The following is a 23,577-nucleotide window of genomic DNA, read 5'->3' as shown; positions in this document are numbered from 1 at the left end:
GGCATGGTGGCGGGCACCTGTAATGCCAGCTACTCGGGAGGCTGGGGCAGGAGAATAGCTTGAACCCAGGAGGTAGAGGTTGCAGTGAGCTGAGATTGCACCACTGCACTCCAGCCTGGGCAACAGAGCGAGAATCCATCTCAAAAAACAAAACAAAAGAGTTCAATTTCCAGTGCCGATCAAGCTCTGACACTGCGCAGCGAGCTGAACTTGCGTCTACACTGCCTCGGTGGGAATCTGGATGGGAATGACTGCCTGCTGCGAGGGAAACCTTCTGAACGGAGAAACACCTGCCTCTGGAAACAGAGAGGATGATAATGGCTTCTTGCTGTCAGCAGAGGTTATCAAAAAAGAGATGGCATGTTGGAGGCATGAGGTTGCCTGGGGACTTGGAGGCAACCTCGCCCCCTGTCATCTGCCTCAATCTCAAAGCAATATTCAGCTTTCTTCTAGGGAAGGCTCAGAGGCCGGCCAGAGATGAGGAGCCGGTGCAGAGCTATGTGTGGTCAAAGCTAATCTGCCCTGGTGAGAAGGCCCAGGAGGCCAGCTGTCCCCTCAGCTGAGCTCAGGACAGACCACCCCTCCCCAGCAGCACCGACCAGCTCTCAGAGGATGCTGAGATGCTCCCAGCCCTCCTTGGGCCAGGGCTGTGGGGCTGACTTGCTCCTGGAAGGCTGGTTAATCACACTGTCACCCAGAGAGTCAGTGAAAACCCAGGGGCTTTGTTCATGAAAGGAGGTGTTTGTTAGGCCTAAGCGCTCCTTTAAAAGCCATAGGTCTGCATAAGAAATGTGATTGCTCACAACAATAAACACTACACGTATCACTGCTTAGAGGAGGCAACTTCACGCATCCTCCAGCGAGACATCGTAACAGGGACTCTATTTGAAGAGGCAGATCGGCAACTCTGAAAATACATCACAAAGGATTCTAGCCCGCAGAAAGGTGAACAGGGAGAGTCAGACCCCTCTGTGGGCTGGCAGGAAACAGCCCCGTCTAGGATTTCCTCGGGGACCCCTCGCACCTCCATCCCCGAGCGGCTGGGAAAGTGGGAGTGTGTCCTTCCGTGCCTCCTCGACCTGGCGGCCCCAGCACACCCGAGAGTGGGTGGTGTTGCAAATAGGACAGGCTCTGCACCCCACCCACGGTTTCCCAGATGAGCCAGGACCCACTTCTCCAGTGTGAACAGTGAGGCCAAGTGCGAGGCTTTCAGGTCTGCTCAGAAGGGGCCGGCGTGGCTGGTGGAGAGCACGGCTGGCTCAGAACTGGAGCCCGCTTTCCCCGGCGTCACTGCCTTTGCCTCTCGAGCTCATGCTGTCGCCAGGGCGTCTCAAGGTGTCATATTTGTTTTCTGACTATTTCAGAGTGCTCTGGCCTTGGCAGGCTCCCACCTGCCCAGTTCCGGGATGCATTGCCAGCCTGCCCTAGTGCTGGCCTCACCTCCCCAGGGCTGCCCTCCCCGCCGGCTGCCAGGCTGCACCTGCGTCTGGGCTGTGTCTGCTGCAGCAGCTCAACACAGTGCACAGCCCCCAACCTGAAGTGACCTTTGCAGGAGCCCGCACTGTAAAATGGAACAAAGTCACGTGGACACACACCTCTTCTCCTCCTCCTCTCCAGCATCCCCTCTGGAGCGGCAGCAGAAACAGGTAAACAAAGGAACATGTCAAAGTCATGCAAGATATGTGGATGGTAAAAAGAGAACAAGCAGAGGAGGGTTATTACAGGCAGAAACGAGCGGGACAGAGAAAGACAGGATATTCGAAATAAATTAACTTCCTAGAAGTCTGAGAACTAAAGAGGCAACGCCCATCTGCCTAGAGGCAGCTAAGCACTTCCCTGTCCTGGTCTCCTGCCAGAGCGGGGTCTCTCTCGAGGGTCCTCGGGCAGTCTCAGCGTCTTTCCCTCTCCACGAGCCCCTGTGCCTCCCCAGGAAACGCGGCCATGGCAGAATGCTCTGGGTCCCTCGCCCCTGACAGGGTTTTAGCTGCCCCCAGAGGGAAGAATTTCACTTGAGACACGGCAAGTGCTGGGAGACTCGAGTCTTCCCCCAGCAGCAGCCATCTGCCCCCTCTCCTGATGAGGGTTAAGGGTAGAGGGTCTCCCTGGTGTTGCAGAGGGACGGATGTGCTTTATTAATGAGGAGACCAGGGCCCTGAGAGGTTCAGAGACTCCAGTCACACGACTGGAAGGGGCTCCCCCAGGGGCTGCTGTCCCTCGCTGTCATGTCGCTGTACACGGTGGATGGCACCTTTGCTTGCTATGGCATCAGCCCTCGTGGAGTGGGTGCCAGCCCCTCCCTGCTGCCATGTGCGAGGTGGCCCTCAGCGAAGCTGGGAAGGTCTGGTCAGGCTGCAGACCCAAGAGGTGAGTTGCGAGCGGCAACTGCATTCACCAGGCACCAGCTCTGGAGGGCAAAGTCTCGGGGGAGGTGGCCAGCCCTTCCTCCCAGGACCCTGCTCCAGGCGTTCATCCCTAGGATGCTGATTTTGTTCAGCACACAGCAGGGTGGGCCCGGGAGCAGGGGTCCTGATGGTATTAGTGGGAGTTGGCAATTTTAGGACGGTCAGGCCAAGTCATGCCAGAGCCCCAGGACAGAAAGCGCTCATGCAAGCTGAGCACCCCCACCCATGAAGCCGAGACCCCTCAGGCAGCTTGCAGGGCACCAGGGCCGTGAGGGGTGAAGAAAAAACAGACACGTCCACTCAGCTGCTCTTCTGCTCTCCTCTTCCGCAGCCGGGAAATAAAGCCACTCCCTGGTCCTTTTTCCTGAGGCCAAATGGGGCCACACTTTGCTCCTACCTGGTAGTGGGAGATCGCTTTGTCCTCTCACAATGGACAGCATCAAAAAAGGCTGCATTCCAGAACCTCAGCGTGTGCCTGCAAGACAGAACCCTAGTCACACTCTCTCCAAGGGGAGGCCGGGAGGACACGGGTCGTGGGCCACTTGAGAGATAAATAAGGGCAGTGTCTCACATCTGTCTGAGCTTCTAAAAAAGTCTCAGAGAGGTAGGGCTGAGAAGGAAAAACTGAGCATATGGCTTGATCTAAATAAAGCTGTTTCCCTGGGGCTCCCAGTGGCTGCGTCTCTCTTAGGAGAGATGGCGCAAGTGGGAGGGAAAACTATGCCATCCCGGGCTGCACCGCAGGCAGGTGGGTGCTGGCGGGCAGAGCTGAAGCCACCATCTGTAGGACACAGAGGTGGGTCGTTTTCTTCTTCCACCTTTCCTGTTGGGACTCCCAAGAGGAAGCACAGGGCTGGGAAGACGTGCTCTTCTACATCAGGGTCTAGTAACATAAACGGGAACCCCGCAGCGACACGTCGTGTGCCCAGAGAACTAGCGTTCATAGGGACACTCAAGGAAAAAACATTCTTTGGGTTTTTTTTTTTTTTGAGATGGAGTTTCACTCTTGTTGCCCGGGCTGGAGTTCAACGGTGTGATCTCCGCTCACTGCAACCTCTGCCTCCCAGGTTCAAGCATTCTCCTGCCTCAGCCTCCTGAGTAGCTGGGATTACAGGCTCACACCACCACACCCGGCTAATTTTGTATTTTTAGTAGAGATGGGGGTTTCGCCATGTTGACCAGGCTGGTCTTGAACTCCTGACCACAGGTAATCCGCCCGCCTTGGCCTCCCAAAGTGCTGGGATCACAGGCATGAGCCACAGCGCCCAGCAGAAAAATTCTTCTTAAAGAACATCAGGGGTTGGCAAACTATGGTGTGTAGGCTGAAGCAGGCCGGCAGCTTGTTTCTGTAAATAAAGTTTTATTGGAACAAGCCACACTCATACATTTATACAACGTCTCTGGTGGTGTTCACGCTACAACAGCATAGTGGTGTGGCTGCAGCAGAGACCATCTGGCCCGCAAAGCCTAACATATTTATTACCTGGCCCTTCACAGAAAAGTTTGCCAAGCAACAATGAAAAGACAGCAGCCAAGTCAAGGACAGAGGAGCTGAGCTGAATCACCAGACGGCGGGACAAAGCGGGCCAGCTTCTCCCTGCCCTCTGCTTCCATGGGAACCGGGTCCAGCCTCCTCAACGGCCTTCCTACAGCTCCAGCCCTGCCCTCTGCCCTCTGCCCTCTGGGTCCCTGCGGCACTCCCTGGCCAAGCTCCTTAAGTAGCTCTTGCTTGGTTAACAGGCAGAATGCATCACAGCCAACTGTGATCTTCTGGGGAGGGAGGGCCTGTCTGACACTGATTCCAGGTGCTAGCAAAGCACTCTAAAATATGTTGAGGCTTCAGAGAGATTAGCGCAGCCTGACCATCATCTGCAGAGACGGGCCATACGCCAGGGTGGCCAAGATTTCCCCTGCAACACTGGTCTCACTTCAACCATCACCTTCATTCATTTATACACATGTAAGAGCTTAATTGGGATATAATTCACATGCCATGAAATTCGCCCTCTAAAATATACAATTCAGTAACTTTTAGTGTATTCACAGAGTTGTGCAGCCACCATTTCTAGAACATTCTCTCACCCCATAAAGAAACCCCATCCCCATCAGCAGTCATGCCCTGCTCCCCATTCCGCGCCCTTTGCCTGGGCTATCAGTCATCTGCCGTGTCTCTAGGAATCTGCTATTCTGGACATTTCATAGGGATGACACAATACGTGGGCTTCTGTGTCTGGCTTCTTCCACTGAGTTTCACGTTTCCCAGGCCTATCCCTGCTGCAGTGTGGAGCAGCATGCCATTCCTTTTCATGGCTGGCTAATATTTCATGCAATGGATGGATTTTGTTTACCCATTCATCACTGGACGGCCATGAAGGTGGTTTCCACTTTGGGGCCATAATAAATGATGTTGCTACAGACATTTGTACAAGGTTTTGTGAGGACACATTTTCCTCTTGGGTGACTCCTAGGAGTGGAGCTGCTGGCTCACAGGGTAACTCTGTGTCTCACCTTTCAAGGAACTGCCAGACTGTTTCCACAGCGGCTGCTCCATTCACATTCCTCCTAGCAGTACAGGAGACCTCCCATTTCTCCACATCCTCACCAATGCCTGTGAGGGTTCATCTTTTTATTCTGCCACCCTGGGGGGTGTAAGAATTCTGCCATTCTGATGGGGACAAAGGCAGCTAGAAGTGATCCTGGGGAGTGACTGCTGGCCCCGTAAGAGGGTGACAGGAAGCCACGGGCTCGGCCTTACCAGATGGGCTGCTGCTTCAGGTGCGTGTACAGGTAGATCTTCTCCCCCTTCTTTTCGTCCTCGGGGCTGTACACGGTCACTGTGGGAGAAGAAAGGCTGAAAGCAGCTCTGGCTGCGCGCCCGCTATTGGCAAACCCCGGGCGACAGCCTCCTAGCAGCCAGTTTCTCCCCAAATGCCACAGAAACACGTGGTGTAAACTCCACCATGGCTTTTCTGCTAGCCATAGCCAGTAATGGTGCTATTCCCACCTGGCAATAAGGCCTTCCTCTGAGGGATGGTTCCACAGCACAGCCACAGCCCCTCGCGGTAACCCTTAGCCTTCCTGGGATTAAGGAATTTAGTTCCTCCTTAGAAAAGTGGCTCTTCCACAGAAACTCAGTGAGACACCCAGGGCAAGGTTCCTGTGCTCCGCGGAGGCAGGAAAGCCCCAGAGGCCGTGCACCTGCTTGTGTGCTGGCTGAGGGGGTGTGGGCCAGGCATCTCCTGCTGATGCCTGGGCAGACTCACCAGCCCTGGGCCGCTTCTCCTGGGGTTTGTTCTCGTCTTCCCTGAGGGAAAGAAGGCACCATGACGACAAATGCGACTCATACCACACTTTCTCAACTCAAAGACGCTGTTCTATACTTCTCAGGTGGGACTGAGTACATTTAATATGCCTTGCTCTGAAAAGCCTTTTATGAAATCAAGGCTCTATTTGTCAACGGCCAGGGTTTCAGAATTCAGGGAATGTGGCATTGAGGTTTCTTTATGTCATTTTCTCTGAATCCAAAGCTGAATGGGGCAGAGGAGGAGGCCAAGGCACCTGGCTGCCGCCCAGCCATGGGTGGGAAGAGGGGACCCCGGGGCTCCCTCTGGCTGCCGCATCCCTCCTCCTTGTGGAAGTCATAGCTTCTGAGTCTATTTCTGATGTGCCTGTCCCCAAAGTGTTCCTCGAGTGTCTGTCAGAGCCCTGCTCTCCTGGGGACAGTGTTTTTCTCCTGTGACTCAAGACCGTGTTCCACAAGCACTCACTCTTGGTCCAGCCAGGGGATGGAGGGGACAGAGGAGACAGAGTGGAGGGGCTGCAGTTCCCTCTGCCATCTGACAATCCCTTGGGTTCCTCATCAGTCCCAGGGAGTGTGGCCCCCAGGGACATCCCTGCATGTCACTGGGGGGCTCGGCTTTGCAGACCATAGCAAGCTGTGGGGGCAGAGGCGGCTGGGCAGCGCAGTGCTCCTGACGGTCTCTGGGCCTCACCTGCACCCTCCCTGCTGTCCCCACCCGAGCTCCACACCAGCCTCTCTCCCATCCCATGCAGGTGGGAGGGACCCCAAGGCCACACGTACTCGTTCCTCCTGGCTAGGGGCCCCTTCAGCTTGGTCTCCAGCCCCCCGAAGAAGCCCTTGACGTTCTCAGTCCTGGCCGAGGTGTTCTTCAGCAGCCGCTCGGCGATGTCCTTCTTCTCGGCCAGCCAGCTGTTTGCAGATTTCAGGTAGGAGTCGATGCTGCCCGTGGGCTTCTCCCGGGACTCAGGGGGCAGCAGCTGCGGTTTTCCTTGGACGAGAGAGGGAACAAGACGAAGCCAGTGAGGCCGGGGTCTGCACCTGCTAACTGCAGAGGCCCAGAGGGAGCCCCACAGGGGTCCTGTGCAGTGGAGATCCAGGAGCCTCCCTCCTCAGCCCAGGACAGGGGTGGTGCAGGCTCAGCCGGCCCAGGATGAGGAAGTGGGGGCCCTGCTCCCCGGGAGTACTCTCAGCACCTGCTGTGCACAGAGAAGCCACTAGGAGCAGGGAGGGAGCAAAGAAGATGCAGGCTGGAGCCCAGCCCAGGTGGCAGGGTCTGCAGGGAGGCGAGGGCAGAGGCCCGACCACGCCAGTGCCAGGGAGGCAGAAGCCAGCTGGGCACCAGGCCCCTGAGATGGGAGTGCGGAGACAGTGGGGGGGTGGGGAGCCCTGGCACCCAAGCTCCCTTAGCCAATGGATGGACACGAGGCCCTGGTGCCCCCGCAGGATGAGGTACCCCCATGGGCCCCAGTGCCTACTATAAGTCAAAGGTTCTCTGCAGGCTCTGGCAGGGTGTCCTCACTAGCTGAAGCTGCTGTGGGTAGCCCTGTCTCAGGAAGCAACGTCTATTCATTATGTGTCTATCCGTTCTTCAAAAAGGCGGAGCCAAAGGCTGTACTGGGGGGTTCCCACTCCACCCAAAGCAGCTGACGAGTGGCCTGGCGGGAAGGGCCTGCCCACTGGTGTGGCTGGGACACCAGCCATGGCAGTTGGACCAACTGAATTGAGGGGTGCAGAGAGGACAGCTGTGGGAGGGGGAGCAGATACACACACCCCAAGAGTGAGCATGCAGGTACCGAGAGAGAACAGCACGGGGGGTCGGGGCCTAGCACCTCCCTGACCCAGCTCCAGTCCACGTGGAGGCTTCCAGCAACCTTCCACTTATGGTGGCCTGAATGAGTCCTGTTGCTGCAGCCCAAGGAGAGTCACGCAGGAAGCCCTTGAACTCCAACGTACCAGAAAGTTCCAACGCAATGAGGCAGAAGAGATATCATAGCCTCAGCATCAAGAACAGTCCACACTCCTCATAAGCCATCTCCAGCCCATCCCTGGGAATTCTCTGCCACTTCAGATCCTAGACAGCTGTTCCCCACCACCCTCCAATAACCAGCTGTGTCTTGTTTTAGTAAAACATAAAACTGATTATCTTCACATCCAGCAGTTCCTGCCTCCACCATAAAATGTCCTGCCTAGCGTGTTTCTCCTATCAGCTTGGGAGTTTCCTTTGCACCCTGGTCAGTCAACCTCCCACCCCATGATTCGGACCATGTTTTCTCTGAAGTCTCACTCCTCCCTAACACCAGCGTCCTCTGTTCTCTGGAGGCCCCGTAGCTTTTGCTTTTAACCGTAAAGAAAGCTTCCGCTGATACATTATAGGCTGGCGAGCCTCAGGATCCCGTGGGTGAGCCCCACATCAGCCCACCCGTGTCTTACCGATGTGGTAGTAGGTGAAGCACATGGTCATGAGGTTCTTGGCAGGCCCAAAGTCATCCATTTGATGACACCTGAAACAAGAGGCAAGGTTCACGGCAAAAGATCGCTCCACTTGCTTCTCCCTGCAAGTCGGTCAGCCATCGCTGAGACACCTGACACATGTGTCCCAGTTAATATCTTCCCCCCTTGGAGACGCACAAAACAATCTCCCTGAGTTCCATTAGGAGAGCTACACACAGGCACATGGCCTGGGACTGACTGAATGGGAAGGAGTTTGTGGTCTGCCTGCCCGGCTTCCTTCACTGGAAAGGTAAAAGCCAGGGCCCGGGAAGCTCCACTCGACGCCCAGGAGCAGAGCCAGGCCTCAAGTCTCAGTGCACACCCGTGGCCCAGGCCGCCTGGCTCTCCAGCCCTTGCCTTCTCAGGAATTAGCAGTACGTTGGAGGACCTTCCCCGCATCCGTGGCTCTCAGGCTCCTGCCCACAGCATCTGTGGTGGGGCATCAGGAGGTGGAGCCTCTGATCCAGCAGGTCTCGGTCTTGGGCGGGGCCGTTCCTTTGCATTGCAAGTTTCTTTGCCTTTCTATCCTGATCCCTTTTAGACTTTTCTTTTCTGTTTAGGTTTTAACTTTGGACAATTATTACTTTACGAGTCAAAAGAAATTATCTAGACAGTGGGATTAAGGGCCATTTTTATCTTTTCATATAAAAAACTAACTAAACTAGTAATAAAACTATAAAAGACTAAAAGTAAAAACTAAAGATGTTTAACAAACTAAAGATTATAAAACTAAAAAATCCCATATTGTCTAAATATTAAAAGAGTTTTTGTTTCACTTTGTTTTTGCAATTATACAAACATATATATGCTCAGGGACCAAGTGATGGCGAGATTCTTTGTATTTTGGCAGGTTGGGACTTTAACCCCTCCCTCCCCAACTTACTTATGTAAGACAAAAAACTCAAAGAACAATGGAGAATTACTTTTAGCCTAGTGCAAATAAAAAAAAAAAAGAAAATGGAGAATCAGAATTATGCAAAATGGGGGTTCGTGAAAATGCCTGGGACTGTGTATGTTGGAAATTGAAGTATCTTAATTGCATGAGAGAATGTTTCATAAAAGGCAACCTAGAGGGCCTGTTTTAAACCACTACCCTCTTGGCTGAAGGTGAGGGCTCACTCCGCCTCTTCCAGTGAAGGTTTCTTAGCCCTCCCCTGGCCAGCTCTGAAGGCCAGACCTCAGAGGAGAAATGGATCTTGGACTTCGGGTATCCTGAGCAAGGGTAGGAAAAATAGGGATCCTCCTTTTGTTGGTGTTCTTCTTCCAGTATATGCCCAAGTTCAAAGAGAAAGAGAGAAAGGGGAGAGGCATGAAGAAGCAGGAGAACTGGGACTCGAGAGAGCAGGCTGGGTGTGGTGCTTCACGCCTGTAATCCTAGCAGTGTGGGAAGCTGAGGAAGCAGGACTGCTTGAGCCCAGGAGTTTGAGACCAGCCTGGGAAACATAGGAAGAGTTCATCTCTACTAAATATGTGTGTGTGTGTGTGTGTATGTGTATATATCTATATGGAATATGGCCAGGCGTGGTGGCTCACTCCTGTAATCCCAGTACTTTGGGAGGCTGAAGCAGGTGAATCAATTGAGGTCCGGAGTTCAAGACCAGCCTAGCCGACATGGTGAAACCCTGTCTCTACTAAAAATACAAAAATTAGACGGGCGTGATGGTGCATGCCTATAGTCCCAGCTACTCAGGAAGCTGAGGCAGGAGAATTGCTTGAACCCGGGAAGTGGAGGTTGCAGTGAGCCGAGATCCCACCGCCCTCCAGCCTGGGTGACAGAGTGAGACTCTCAAAAAAAATAAAATAAAATAAAAAATAAATTTAAAATGAGCCAGGTGTGGTGGCATGCACCTGTAGTTCTAGTTATTTGGGAGGCTGAGATGGGAGGATCCCTCGAACCCAGGAGATTGAGGCTGCCGTGAACTGTGATTGAGCCACTGTACTCCTGTCTGGGTGACAGAGCAACACCCCGTCTCAAAAAAACCCAAAAACCCAAAAAAAAAAAAAAAAAAGACTCAAGCAGCTATCTTTGGTTGGGAGACAAGGAAGTAAAGGAGGGAGATTTTTCAGGCCTGGAAGGACAAAACAAAGGCAGTGATGTGGGAAGGTGGCGATGGGATGAGCCAAGGACCAGGAGAGGACACAGGGCCCAAAGCAGGGGCTGCTTGGAGGCCTTCTGCAGGAGATGGGGATAGTGGGGTGCAGACATGCCCAGATCAGGGCTCCCAGCTCCAGAATCGAGGCTCCAGGTCGGTCAGGCCACTGCCCAGCCTCCCCAAGGCCAAGAAGCATCCCCTCCATTTCACACCTTGGAGGCATGAAGCTGGTCTGGTGACCCCAGAGAGTCATGCTCCTGAAAAGGGGGGTCTGTGCCTCATGGGGTCTGGCTCCCGGATCTCACAAGTGAGCAGGGACAGAGATGGGATTGGCCCCAAATCTCCAGCTGGCGGCCATGCCCTTTCCACCACCCCTCACTGCCTACCAAGGGCTTCTGTGATAAAAGGCCCCAGCGGTGCCTAATCAGTGTTCGCAGGAAAGGCTACAGTCCTCCCAGCATATCATTAAGTGTTTATTTGCTCATGGGGTTGGCAGTTGAGTTTGAAGTACTTTACAACAGGAACTTGGGAAAGTGCCAGAACTCCTGAGGAGGGTAGGGCCACAGTACATCACCACCACCTGGCCCTGAGGACCCGCACAGAGGATGCTCCTCACATCCAGCTGCAGTCCTGTCATCACTGCCAGCTAAGGATGGCCAGCCCTGCTCCCGTGAGATAGTGGTCACGACTGTGCCTTTTAGTTGATGCTGGGTGTAGCAGAGCAATTGCAACCTGATGACTAGTGTGGATATGACTCACAGCTGGTCATGACGCGGCTGGGTGGGGAGGGAAGGAAGGAGGAAGAGGAGCTTACCAGGACACAGGCTTTGTGCGATGGCACTACTTACTCGAACAGCACCACTGCAAAACACTGCACCAGGCGGTAGAACGTTGCTTCTGAGACACACTTGGAGTTGCAGCGCTGTCCAGAAAGAGGCCAGACACGTCATTGAGGTTCAGGGCGACACACGCAGCACTCAGGGAAGCTGCAGGCTTTCCACTCTCAGTGTTTCCAAATGCAGCTGGGATGAGGGCCCAGGATGGCTGCTGCCTCTGCACTATAGAACCCGCCCCTCCTGCCAGGACCCGGGCAGAGTGCAGCCACCTGCACCCAACCATCACTGGGCAGGGCACACGCAGGGGTTCCCTTCGGTGTCCTTCCCAGATTTTTAAAAGTAGGAACTTCATACACATCCACACACAGAAAAGTACCCCACAATGACAACGCTGGCTGTTTCCAAACTGTGGATTCGTGGGTAATAAACTTCTCTTTGCTCATCTGCATTTTCTAACTTTTCCATGAAAAATAAATTATTTGCACTAAAATACTTAAAACGAAAAACTTAGGCCACTCAGGAAAAAAAAAGAACCTACCGGATATTTACAAAATTTAATTATTTTCTAAACTTTGTTAATATATTTTTCTTCACATGACTGTCATGGTCTTGAGTATTTTTTATTTTTTACAAAAAATCGAGTATTATGGGTTAATAAAAATATGCACGCACATAACTCATACGCTTGCCTTTAAAAAATGAGATTTTCCGGAATTTCATGAAGTTGAAAGCCCAGTTTCTTACTCTTTCCCTTGAAGTGCGACGTCCAAATGAGCTACTTCCTGTTTCTCACTATTCTTTTTTAACTTTTAGAGATGGGGGAAGGGGGGACCTCACTATGTTGCTCAGGCTGCTCTTGAACTCCTGGGCTCAAGCGATCCTCCCGCCTCGGCCTCCCAAAGTGCTGGGATTACAGGCATGAGCCACTGTGCCCAGACTGTTTCTCACTATTTTTAACACTCCTTTTCAGAATATTCTGGGGTAAGTTTTACTTTTTTTTCTGTTGGGTCATTTCCCTTGACTCTTTCCTCCAGAGTGTCATTATAGGATAAAGTCAAATTTGTTACGCTTCACCAGATTCTTCCTTAAGAGTAAACGCCCATCCTTCCCATCACCTCTCCCTTACCTGGGCACTCACGTATCGAGCAAACCACTCCCGGCCTTTTCCATTTTCACTGCTGCAGTACTCTCCAAACTTAGCTTTCTCCTCCTGATTTAAGTCCTCCCTAAAAAAAAAAAAAAAAAAAAAAAAAAAGCAGAGGGAAAAAAAAACCCTTTTCAATCCCCTGGAGCAATAGAGGAAGAGCAAGGAGAAGGAACTAACGAAGTATTGCTCCCTAGCCAAGCACAGACCCCAGCTCCCATCACCTCGTCTCAGCCTCCGCACGGTCCTGTGAGGAAAGGGTGTTACTGTTATTTCAAAGGTGAGGAGCCTGGCTTGGAGAATCACACGCTGGCTTGAGAGTGGTGAACCAGAGTTCCATCCAGGCTTCCTGGTTCCAAAGCCCATGTCCTTCCCCTGCCCCTCCCGACCCCTGCCTGGGGAGGTCTGAGTCTGGATAAGGGCATGAACCCTAAGAGGTCTTGGTTCTCCAGCTCTCTGACTTCCCACTAGTTTTTGTTGCTGAAGTCAGCATGGAACCAGCCCCTGAATTTAAGACTTCCTGAATTTGCTCTGTCTTAGTATATTGACGCCAAGGTTTGATGCCAGGAAGAAAACCATCTCCCACGTAGCAGCGGGGCGCTCGCTCATCCCTCTGCACTTCCGGAGTGAGGCTGCTCACGGGCCAGGCCATCCCCAGCTGTGTATGAGAGGTATGGAGATCACGGGCCTCCACCTTGGTGTCATCACCACTAGGATGGATAACATGCTCACATAATTTCAGGCCACTTCTCATCACTCTTTGTAAGGGGCCAATACTCTTTCCCAAATTTAAAGGCTCAAAAATGAAGCAGAAGGCTAAAGATCACTTGGCTTATGCAATCTTCATTTATGTTTTGTAGAAAACATCTTGGTCCTCATCTACTCTAAATACCAACACCAGATGAAATATGTGTATCTGCAGGCTTTTGCAGTCATTTCTGGAATGCTTGCGAAGACGCATCTGACTCAGGTGTCCACATTCTGTATTGCTGACAGGCTACTGCAAATAGAGGCTGGCTTTCCCGGCAAATGAGCACACTTCTGGGTGTTTTCCCCTTTTCATTAACTGGGGTGTGCTCAGAGAAAGCGCACCCATCTGAGTGTTGGTCAAGCAAAACAAGTAGGAAGCTACATCTGCTCTCCTAAAATGCACTCAAATCAAACATAAATGCATTTTTATTTATTTATTTATTTATTTTTTGAGACGGAGTCTCGCTCTGTCTTGCCTAGGCTGGAGTACAGTGGTGCAATCTCAGCTCACTGCAACCCCTGCCTCCTGGGTTCAAGTGATTTTCCTGCCTCAGCCTCCTAAGTAGCTGCGATTACAGGCACCCGCCACCAAGCCCAGCTAATTTTTGTGTTTTTAGTAGAGATGGGGTTTTGTCATGTTAGCTAGACTGGTCTCAAACTGCTGGCCTTAGGTGATGTGCCCACCTTGTCTCCCAAAGTGCTGGGATTACAGGTGTGAGCCACCATGCCCAGCCCATAAATGCATTTTTAGATAGTCAGGTATTTGGATTATCATACAACGGTTCCCTTTTCTAACCACACAGAAAACTGAGGCTGGTCTCCATCAATTGAGAAGCACCCATCAAAAAGGCAGAAGTCAGCCCTTGAGAGTTTACACACGTGGGGCTCAAATCACGGTGGAAACAATGGGCTCTGCAGAGTAAAAGGCAACATTTCTTTATCTTTTTTTTTTTTTTTTTTTCAGCCAGGCTGGAGTACAGTGGTACGATCACGGCTCACTGCAACCTAAGCCTCCCTGGTTCAAGTGATCCTCCCACCTCAGCCTCCTGAGTAGCTCGGACTATGGGCACATGCCACCATGCCTGGCTAATTTTTGTGTGTTTTTTTGTAGAGTTTTACTGTGTTTCCTAGGCTGGTCTCAAACTCCTGGGCTCAAGCGATCCTCCTGCCTCAGCCTCCCAAAATGTTGGGAATACAGGTGTAAGCCACTGAGCCTGGCCACAAATCCTAATTGCGTTAATGAAACTGGAAAACTTTCCCTTAAGGCAGTGCCTCTCAGACGCTGATGTGCATGAACTACCGATCTTGTTAAAGGGCATGTTCTCACTCAGTGGGGCCAGCCAGGGCTCAAGACTCTGCATTTCTCACAAGCTCCCAGGAGATGCCAATGCTGCCAGCCCGCACAGGACAGAGCAGCAAGACCACCCGTATCTAGTGTGCTGCCGTGAATGGTGGAAGAGCCACAATCCACACGTGAAGCCCATGGCTCTGGGGTGTGTGTGCGCATCCTCCTTCCCCTGGCTGAGACATTAACAGGCAGTGAACTGGGGTAGGGAAACATCAGGCTGATGCACAGACTCCCGCTTCTCAGTGGACGTCACAGCCCCCAACTCTCCCTTCCTGCTGCTCCAATTGTCAACACTCATTATTTTACCCTTAAGAACCACAAAAGAACAGCCACCCAGGGAAGGACCCCATGCAAACAGCTGCTTCAGAATCAGCTGCTGGCCAGGGTCAGCACTTTGGAGGCTCGTGGCAGGAGGACTGCTTGAGGCCAGGAGTTTGAGGCTGTGGTGAGCTATGACTGCACCACTGCACTCAAGCCTGGGTGACAGAGCGAGACCTTGTCTCCAAAAAGAAAAAAAATTGCTGGGCATGGCAGCGTGTACCTATAGTCCCGGCTACTCGGGAGGCTGTGGTGGGAAGATTGCTTGAGCCTAGGAAGTGGAGGCTGCAGTGAGCCGTGACTGTGTCACTGCACTCCAGCCTGGGCAACAGAGTAAGGCCCTGTCTCTAAAAAAAAGAATCTGCTTCTTATGAGCACACCAGTATGGGTAATCACAGCTTTATGATCTTATCTTGCCCCTATATTTAATCTCAGTGAATAACTGCAACCTCTTAGCCAACTAGAGCTGTGACAAGGAGCGCTAGGGAGTGGCGAGCCTACAAATGCTCAGATGGTCCCAGGAACAGAACAAGTGCCCCTTGTGTTTCGCAACGATGAGGTGAGACAGGTGTCGGCGGAGTGAGAGGAAACAGACAGTCCTCTCCAAAGCCTTGCTTAAGAATTGCATGGATAAAATGCGGGAACAACATGCATTGGAAAATAACAGGCCAGGCACGGTGGCTCACGTTTAAAACCCCAGCACTGTGGGAGGCTGGGAGGGGCGGATCACATGAGACCAGGAGTTCGAGAGCAGCCTGGCCAACATGGTGAAACCCTGTCTCTATTAAAAACACAAAAACTAGCCAGGTGTGGTAGCAGGTGCCTGTAATCCCAGCTACTCGGGAGGCTGAGACAGGAGAATTACTTGAACCTGAGAGGCAGAGCGTGTATTAAGCTGAGATTGCACTACTGCACTCCAGCCTGGGTAACAGACCCAGACCCGGTCTCAAAAAAAAAAAGAAAGAAAGAAAGAAAGAAAACAAACAAAAAGAAAATAATGGAGCTCACGGGGATGATGGGGACCTGTGAGCTGGGTACTCTGGAGCGCGCCCCTCCAGGGGTTCCCTGCACGGTTGCCCTTCCAAATCACCTGGGAGCCACACATGCTTTGACGCTGGGCCTCACCCTAGAGAAATGATGTAATTGGTCTGGAGTGAAGTCCAGGCTCGGGTATTCTTTAAAAGGTCCCCACGTGGCTCTGCATGCAGGCTGGAGTGGAGGGAGGCCCCTGCAGTGGCCATCCCTGGCTGATGAGGAATGGAAGCTCTGGCCCCAGGTGGCACCCTGGGGAGAGGCAGAGCCAAGAGCAGAAGGCGGGTCCCCTTGGGCCCTGTGGCCATGCCAGGCTGTCTTGTCCACACAGGCCCCTTACCCTCCAGAGAAGATCTTCTCCACGTAGCCACGCATGAAGTCCCTGAGTGCCAGGGTCTCTTCATCCTGGGTAGACTCGGTGCTCTGGCTGGAGGAGAAGGACTCGTTGGAGGAGGAGCGGCGGTCCTGGTCCCAGGACGGGTGTGAGGGTGACTCGCCCATGTCATTCTCACTGTCCGCAGACTCAGTGGTCTCACTCTCTGACGCGCCATCCCCCAGGGAACCATCCCCGTCCTGCAGTGCAGGGGGTGGTGCCTCCAGGGGAGAGGAGGTGGGTGCCTCAGGCCCAAAGTCGATTAGTGAGCCCACGGGGACCTCCGGGGCCTCCATGGCTCTGGGGAGCTGCTGGGGAGGCTGCCTGGAGGGGAGCCCGGCAGCCTGGCGTCCCAGGTGTGTTAGTAGGAGCCCACCAAGCTCACAAGTTGCCGGTAACTGCTGGCCACCAAGAATGAGTCCTTCGCAGCAGCTCACCTGGCCCTACAGCATCTAGAATGGAAACACAGACACAGACGTTAGCAGCATTCCTCACCAGAATCCAGACCTAGATCACACACTCCCCGTAAAGAGAAGAATCTCTGCTCTTCTGGAATTTGGGATGCCTCTTCACCATCCTCCTCCTACCATCCACTTTACTGTTCAAAACCTGGTACACGGTAGGCCCTCGATAAAAACTTGTTAAATGAATGAACAAATAAACACTGACATCAGGATTTCTCCAAGTTCTGCAAACAGACTGTCAGGGCACTGCCTCTGCTGGCCTCCTCCCCGCTCCAGCCCCAAGACTGAGCCCATCACCAGGACAGAAAAGGTCCATCCTGGGCTGGAAACGGGGGATCACCAGGGACAATCCACCTGCCCGCTCGCTGTCACTGGAATTGGTGGCTACGGAAGAACCTCCCTGCTGAGCAACAGACACCTCACCTCCTGGGCTCCGACCTCCTTCCTGGGCTCTGTTCTCATCCAGAACGTTCCCAGGCTGTCAGAGGTCTATCCCCTCTCAGCATCCTTCTCAAACCCTATGATGGTTGCTAAGCACAACATTTGCCATCTGGACGTGTCCCCTCTCCCGGCACAGTAGCCGCCCTGGAAAAAGACACACCCCTGGGCTCCTCAGGCTGGGCAGCCCTCTCCCTTCTCCATTCCCCTCCTTTTTCCTCCGCCATTCCTACCCTCGAGTTCTGTTCACCCCTTGAGGCTCTGCCTTGGCCACGTCTTCTGAAAAGCTCTACTCTGCTCCTATTCAAAGTGAATGGATGACTCCTCTGTGGGCTCCAGCAACTCATTCAGCCTAACTTATCATTCTGCTTGCTTTACTGACAGACACCAACATTTCCGTTTACCCGTACAGCATTTTACTGACAGACACCAACATTTCCGTTTACCCGTACAGCATACGCCCCTCCAGAGGGACCATGCCTGGCACCGCTGCAGCCATGCTGTGCCCAGCGGGAACTCCTGACTGCATGCGTGTGTGCTGTGTGCTTGCTGAAGGAAGTCACAGACCCGATTGTGAACATGCTCACAGGGTCAGCGGTGTTGGCTACGCAGGTCTCAGGTTGGCAGAGCTGGGATTCACATCTTCGCTTCTAATCCAGGTCTCCTGGCTGCTGGGCCAAGAGGCCCCGGGGAACCTTCCTCACCAGTACAGAGGCAGACAGCTAAGCAGGAAGGAGACACCGTCTTGACAGGCAGCCCCTCGGAGCAGAGCATACCTCTAACCTCAGCCCTGGCCGTTAGGCCCCAAATATCTAGGACGATGCCTGCCAGTGAGGTGGCTGTGAAACTGCTGAACTGACTGCATCTTCAGAGGACAATTCAATAGCAGCATGGCCTTTTCTGCCTCTTAAGAGCTTAATGCTCACCCGTCGATGATGGATTCCTCCAAATTCTCCAGCCTGGGGTATTTTTAAATACCCTGAGTCAGAACAGAGAAAAGGCTGGCTCCCGGTCACCAGCATGGTGATGGGCATGTTCTGGGGAGCCCCACAAGGCAAGCCTCAGACCAGAAGACAGAAGCATAAACCTCAGCTCAGAAGAACTTTGCACGCCAGGATAGTAACAAGGGCTCTGATGAGCTCAGAAGGCAGTGGCTTCGGCTCAGGGAGCTGGAGAGCAAGGAGTGGCCGGTTGGGGTCTCCCCTCACCAGCTGTGTCCTCGGTCAAGGCCCCTACTCTCCCCTGGGTCCCCTTGGCTAAGGCATCAAGATTGGATCAGAGATCCAAGGCCCTTCCACAAGCACATGCTCACTCGCCAAAGAACAGAAAACCACACCCATGGTAACGTGCCTGGCATTAAAAATGAAAAACCACACAGCAGGAAAATGTGTACAGTAAATATAGTAGGAAAACTGAGCTAGGCCGGGCGCGGTGGCTCAAGCCTGTCATCCCAGCACTTTGGGAGGCCGAGACGGGCGGATCACAAGGTCAGGAGATCGAGACCATCCTGGCTAACAGGGTGAAACCCCGTCTCTACTAAAAAATACAAAAAACGAGCCGGGCGAGGTGGCGGGCGCCTGTAGTCCCAGCTACTCGGGAGGCTGAGGCAGGAGAATGGCGTGAACCCGGGAGGCGGAGCTTGCAGTGAGCTGAGATCCGGCCACTGCACTCCAGCCTGGGCGACAGAGCGAAACTCCGTCTCAAAAAAAAAGAAAACTGAGCTCGTGGTATCTGTATTACATACTCACACAACTCTAAAAAGTCTATATTCTAACAGCTACACAAACCACTCAAATAGGCAAGGCACACAAGAGGAAATACAATTATAGGCCGGGCGCGGTGGCTCACACCTGTTATCCCAGCACTGTGGGAGGCTGAGGCGGGTGGATCACCTGAGGTCAGGAGTTCAAGACCAGCCTGAGCAACATGGTGAAACCCCATCTCCACTACAAATACAAAAACTAGCCAGGCATGGTGGGGCACGCCTGTAGTCCCAGCTACTAAGACAACTGCTTGAACCCAGGAGGCTATAGTGACCTGAGATGGTGCCACTGCACTCCAGCCTGGGTGACAGAGCACAACTCCGTCTCAAAAAAAGAAAAACGGAAATACAATTATTAAAGGCTTAGACAATTCTTCAACCCATACTAATAACCACAATATAAATATGCAAATTAAAGCCATAAGGTACCATCTTATACTACTAAATTAGTAAAAAATTAAAAACTATCTAAATACTGGTAAAGTTATGGTAAAATTAACATTCTTAAGCATTGCTGGAATAGGGATAAATAATACTTCAAAAGGCAATTTCTACCATTCTTATTTTTCTCTGTTCTGATTCAGGAATTCAAATGCTTGGAATTTATCCTAAGAAAATAATTCAAAACACTCAAAAACAGTTATGTAGAGAAAAATGCTCACTGCAACAGTATTCATAATCTGGATTAACTGGGAAGAGGGTAGAAAAAATACCTAAATACAGTAAAATGGGCCAGGCATGGCGGCTCATGCCTGTAATCCCAGCACTTTGGGAGGCTGAGGCGGGTCGATCACCTGAGGTCAAGAGTTCGAGACCAGCCTGAGCAACACGGTGAAACCCCATCTCTACTAAAAATACAAAAATTAGCCAGGCATGGTAGTGCATGCTTGTAATCCTAGATACTCGGGAGGCTGAGGCAGGAGAATCGGTTGAACCTGGGAGGCAGAGGTTGCAGTGAGCCGAGATCACGCCACTGCACTTCAGCCTGGGCAAAAAAGCGATTCTCCATCTCAAAAAAATTAAAATAAGTAAATAAATAAATACAGTAAAATGGCAAATGCATGTTAAAAAGTTGATGCAGCAGTGATGAGTGTATGATACAATTCAAAAAACGTCCACTTTCTAGTAAACAGAATGTTCTGTAGTCAGCCCAGGTTTACTGAATGCTGCTGCTTGTCAACCCCTGTTCTGAGTGCTGAGAACACTGAAGTTAGAGAAGTTTAATTTTACTCTAATTACAATCATGTATACATATGCAAAAGCAATGAGGAAGAATGTAGAAATGTATGGTGGTACTGGCATCGGGGTGATTTCCTCTTTCATTTTGTTCATTATCCTAACATTGCATGGCAAACACTCACAGTTCAGTGGGAAAAAGGAAACAAGTCACTGTCTCTGGAAGCCATTCAAGCAGTAGCAGGGCCGTCTCTCTCGGCCCACACACAGGAGGTTCAAGATCAAGCTGGCGTCGGGTGCAGTGGCTCACGCCTGCAATCCCAATATTCTGGGAGGCCAAGGCGGGTGGTTCACCTGAGGTCAGGAGTTCAAGACCAGCCTGTCCAACATGGCGAAACCCTGTCTCTACTAAAAATGCAAAAATCAGCCAGGTGTGGTGGCAGGCGCCTGTAATCCCAGCTACTCGGGAGGCTGAGGCAGAATTGCTTGAAACCAGGAGGTGGAGGCTGCAATGAACCGTGCCACTGCACTCCACAGTGCAGACACAGCGAGACTCCATCTCAACTAAATTAATCCATCAATCAATCAAACTGGATGATCGTGGCTATTTGTGATCCAGTCTCAGGTACTCTTGGGCCAATCAGACGCTCTCATGAGTCATCCTCTCCCAGAAGCCCTGAGTGCTGGGTGCCGCCTTCCTCAGTGGGCTCAGCATGGAGTCAACATCATCACAGGAGAGGCACAGAGTGACAGGAAGCAGATGGGTGGCAGGAGGGCTGCGGCGGGCACCACCCCTGTCCCCGGACCCCTCAGCTCAGGGATCTCAGCTGTTTGGGGCTCGCTCACAGAGCTAAGATGTCACAGCAGTGACTTTGTGTGGTCATGGCAGGGGAAGCAATCCCACTCTCTTCCTCCAGGAAGGAAAAGTCATTATGGGCCTCTAGGCAGGACAAGGTGATGGCCACTCCCACAGTGCAGGGTCACAATCTCGGGGGACTGCCTGGGCCAGCTGGCGAAAACACAGGAGGTGGTCCACAAGGAGCCACACTGCCCCTGCTCGGAGCCAGCCCAGTGCCGCCATTTGGGAACGCAGACCCAGGAGTATCAGATCTTCTACAGGTTTCTAAGGAATGCTGAAATCCTGTTACATGAAATCTGATTTCTCAACACTGGCAACTAATTTAAATTTATTTCAAAACACTTTGGTAGTCAAAAAACCCATCTGTGGATTGCACCCCAGCCCATCTGCTTTGTTCTACCTTCAAGGAGGTACTGAGGCCACTGCCCAGACTTGGAGAAACAGCGTTTTTGGCCACAGGGGAATCTGGGTCACTGGAGATAGGAACATGCTGGCCTGAAGCACTGTAACCCCCCCTGCGGTTACACTTTGCAATTAGCATCATAGGCCCCACGATGGAGGCTTCCACCAATCAAAGTAGGCTAAAATTCTAAGTCAACCTCTACTTTCCAAAGCCCTTATGAGAGTTTTGCAAACATCCATTCATTCTGCACACATGTACTGAGCATCTACTATGCATTGGTTACTGTGCAAAGAGCTAGAAAGCCATGAGTGAGACCTTATGGAACGTGTGTGTGCGTGTGTGTGTGTGTTTACGTACGTACCACGGGGCAGGGAGAGGGGAAGAGACAGTTAATAGAATAAAAAACCAAACAAGAGCTTCTGCAGCACTAAGTGCTACAGAGATGATCTGAAGGTGATGGCCCTGAGAGGGCTAAGAAGTGGCTTCTTTGGATGGGGAGATTGGGGAGGCAGATCTCTGAGCTGAGATGGAAAGAGGGACAACCAGCATTGAAAAGGCTTGAAGGTGACCCATGCAGAGGGAACATGAAGCATGCAGGCCCTAAGGTAACCGCTTTAGAAAGTTCAAGAACCGGGAAGGCTGATGAGGCCAGGGAGCCACTGCTCATGGGAAAAGAGGCCACAGTGGTCTGTATTCTGGAGGGGGTTTCCTAACCTCCTGCTGCAACCCCTTCCGCCCCACTTCCCCCACTGCTTCTTCCCACCCCGCAGCCTCCAGCTGTAGAAGGAACTCACGAGATTGCCCCGGTGTGGCTGCTGCGCCACTTCCCCACGGAGCTGTGCTCACACTGATTTCCCCAGCATCCTGAACAACCAGAGCTGTGGCTTCTCCAGCAGGTTGGCTTTGGGCAATCAGCCAAGGGCTCCCTGTGGGGAGAATCTGGAACTTTCTGTAAGCCTGCCCCTTCCCATCAACCTCAAGACACTCCTCTCTTTTAGTGTTCCCAAGAACTCCCAAATGTGCTGCTCCCCTCACCCAGAGTGTGCAAAACCTCAGACAACACACAACACACAACACACATAGCATCACATGTATATACACCTGGATTGTCTCCCCTGTTAAAGCTGCAATAAGGTAAGGCGGGGAGAGGCCAGGAAGAGACCGGGCAAGGAATCCGAACACAGATCAGCTGGAGAACCAGTGCTCCAGATCCCCAGTCATCCTCACCTCTTACAGCGACATCTCAGATGCTTGAGGAGGCATTTCTACATGTGGAACTGCTGACAAACGGTGTGCGCATTCTTAAGCCTTGTGATAGGAAACGCCGAATTGCCTTGCCAAAAGTCTGTCTGCAGCAGTATATACTTGGTGGGCTTTTACCTGAAACTTTTCTTTCTTCTTTTTTTTTTTTTTGAGACACAGACTCACTTTGTCGCCCAGGCTGGAGTGCAGTGGCGTGATCTCAGCTCACTACAACCTCTGCCTCCTGGGTTCAAGCAATTCTCCTGCCTTGGCCTCCCAAGTAGCTGGGAGTGCAGGCTCCTGCCACCATGCTGGGCTAATTTTGTATTTTTAGTAGAGATGGGGTTTCACCATGTTGGCCAGGTTGGTCTCAAACTTCTGACCTCAGGTAATCCACCCACCTCTGCCTCCCAAAGTGCTAGAATTACAGGTGTGAGCCACTGCACCCAGCCTTTTTCTTTTTTCTTTTTTGATAGGTTCACACTCTGTTGCCCAGGCTGGAGTAGAATGGTGTGATCTTGGCTCACTGCAGCCTTGACCTCCTGGGCTCAAGTGATCCTCCCGTCTCAGCCTCCTGAGCAGCTGGGACTATAGGCATGTGTTACCACGCCTGGCTAACTTATTATTATTATTACTATTATTTTGTAAAGGTGAGGTCTCACTATGTTGCCCAGGTTTGTTTCGAACTCCTGGGCCCAAGCAATCCTTCCAACTTGGCCTCTGAAAGTGCTGGGATTACAGGCGTGAGCCACCGTGCCTGGCCTGAACCTTCGATTCTTTTTCTTTTTTTTTTTTTTTTGAGACAGAGTCTCGCTCTGTCGCCCAGGCTGGAGAGCAGTGGCCGGATCTCAGCTCACTGCAAGCTCCGCCTCCCGGGTTCACGCCATTCTCCTGCCTCAGCCTCCCGAGTAGCTGGGACTCCAGGCGCCCGCCACCACGCCCGGCTAGTTTTTTGTATTTTTTAGTAGAGACGGGGTTTCACCGTGTTAGCCAGGATGGTCTCGATCTCCTGACCTCGTGATCCGCCCGTCTCAGCCTCCCAAAGTGCTGGGATGACAGGCTTGAGCCACCGCACCCGGCCTGAACCTTCATTTCAACTGTAAGGTGGAAACATCGCCTAACCCCAGCCTTGGAGCTGGCGTCCTA

General features: G+C 52.3%; 1 protein-coding gene across 4 annotated transcripts in view; it reads right to left on the bottom strand.

The window, feature by feature from the left end:
• KIAA0513 (KIAA0513 ortholog) overlaps positions 1-23,577 on the bottom strand; it is a 66,890-nt gene that overhangs the window by 6,046 nt on the left and 37,267 nt on the right. For 2 of the 4 annotated variants that reach the window (XM_033219198.1, XM_033219199.1), the window contains exons 2-10: positions 16,055-16,539; positions 12,249-12,348; positions 11,135-11,208; positions 8,134-8,204; positions 6,484-6,691; positions 5,666-5,706; positions 5,158-5,236; positions 2,800-2,877; positions 1,596-1,625 (exon numbers count right to left, since the gene is read on the bottom strand). In XM_033219198.1, the coding sequence (XP_033075089.1) occupies positions 1,596-1,625; positions 2,800-2,877; positions 5,158-5,236; positions 5,666-5,706; positions 6,484-6,691; positions 8,134-8,204; positions 11,135-11,208; positions 12,249-12,348; positions 16,055-16,383 (1,010 nt within the window). In that variant the 5' untranslated portion in view covers positions 16,384-16,539. Of the gene's footprint in view, positions 1-1,595; positions 1,626-2,799; positions 2,878-5,157; positions 5,237-5,665; positions 5,707-6,483; positions 6,692-8,133; positions 8,205-11,134; positions 11,209-12,248; positions 12,349-16,054; positions 16,540-22,416; positions 22,570-23,577 lie in introns of all 4 variants that reach the window. The other 2 variants (XM_033219197.1, XM_033219200.1) reach the window with 2 other exon arrangements.

Source organism: Trachypithecus francoisi, unplaced genomic scaffold (genome assembly GCF_009764315.1).
Source record: "Trachypithecus francoisi isolate TF-2019V2 unplaced genomic scaffold, Tfra_2.0 Lachesis_group10, whole genome shotgun sequence".
Taxonomy (NCBI): Eukaryota; Metazoa; Chordata; class Mammalia; order Primates; family Cercopithecidae; genus Trachypithecus; species Trachypithecus francoisi.
The sequence above is the reverse complement of the archived record's forward strand: the minus strand, read 5'-3'. Positions and strand labels throughout refer to the sequence as shown.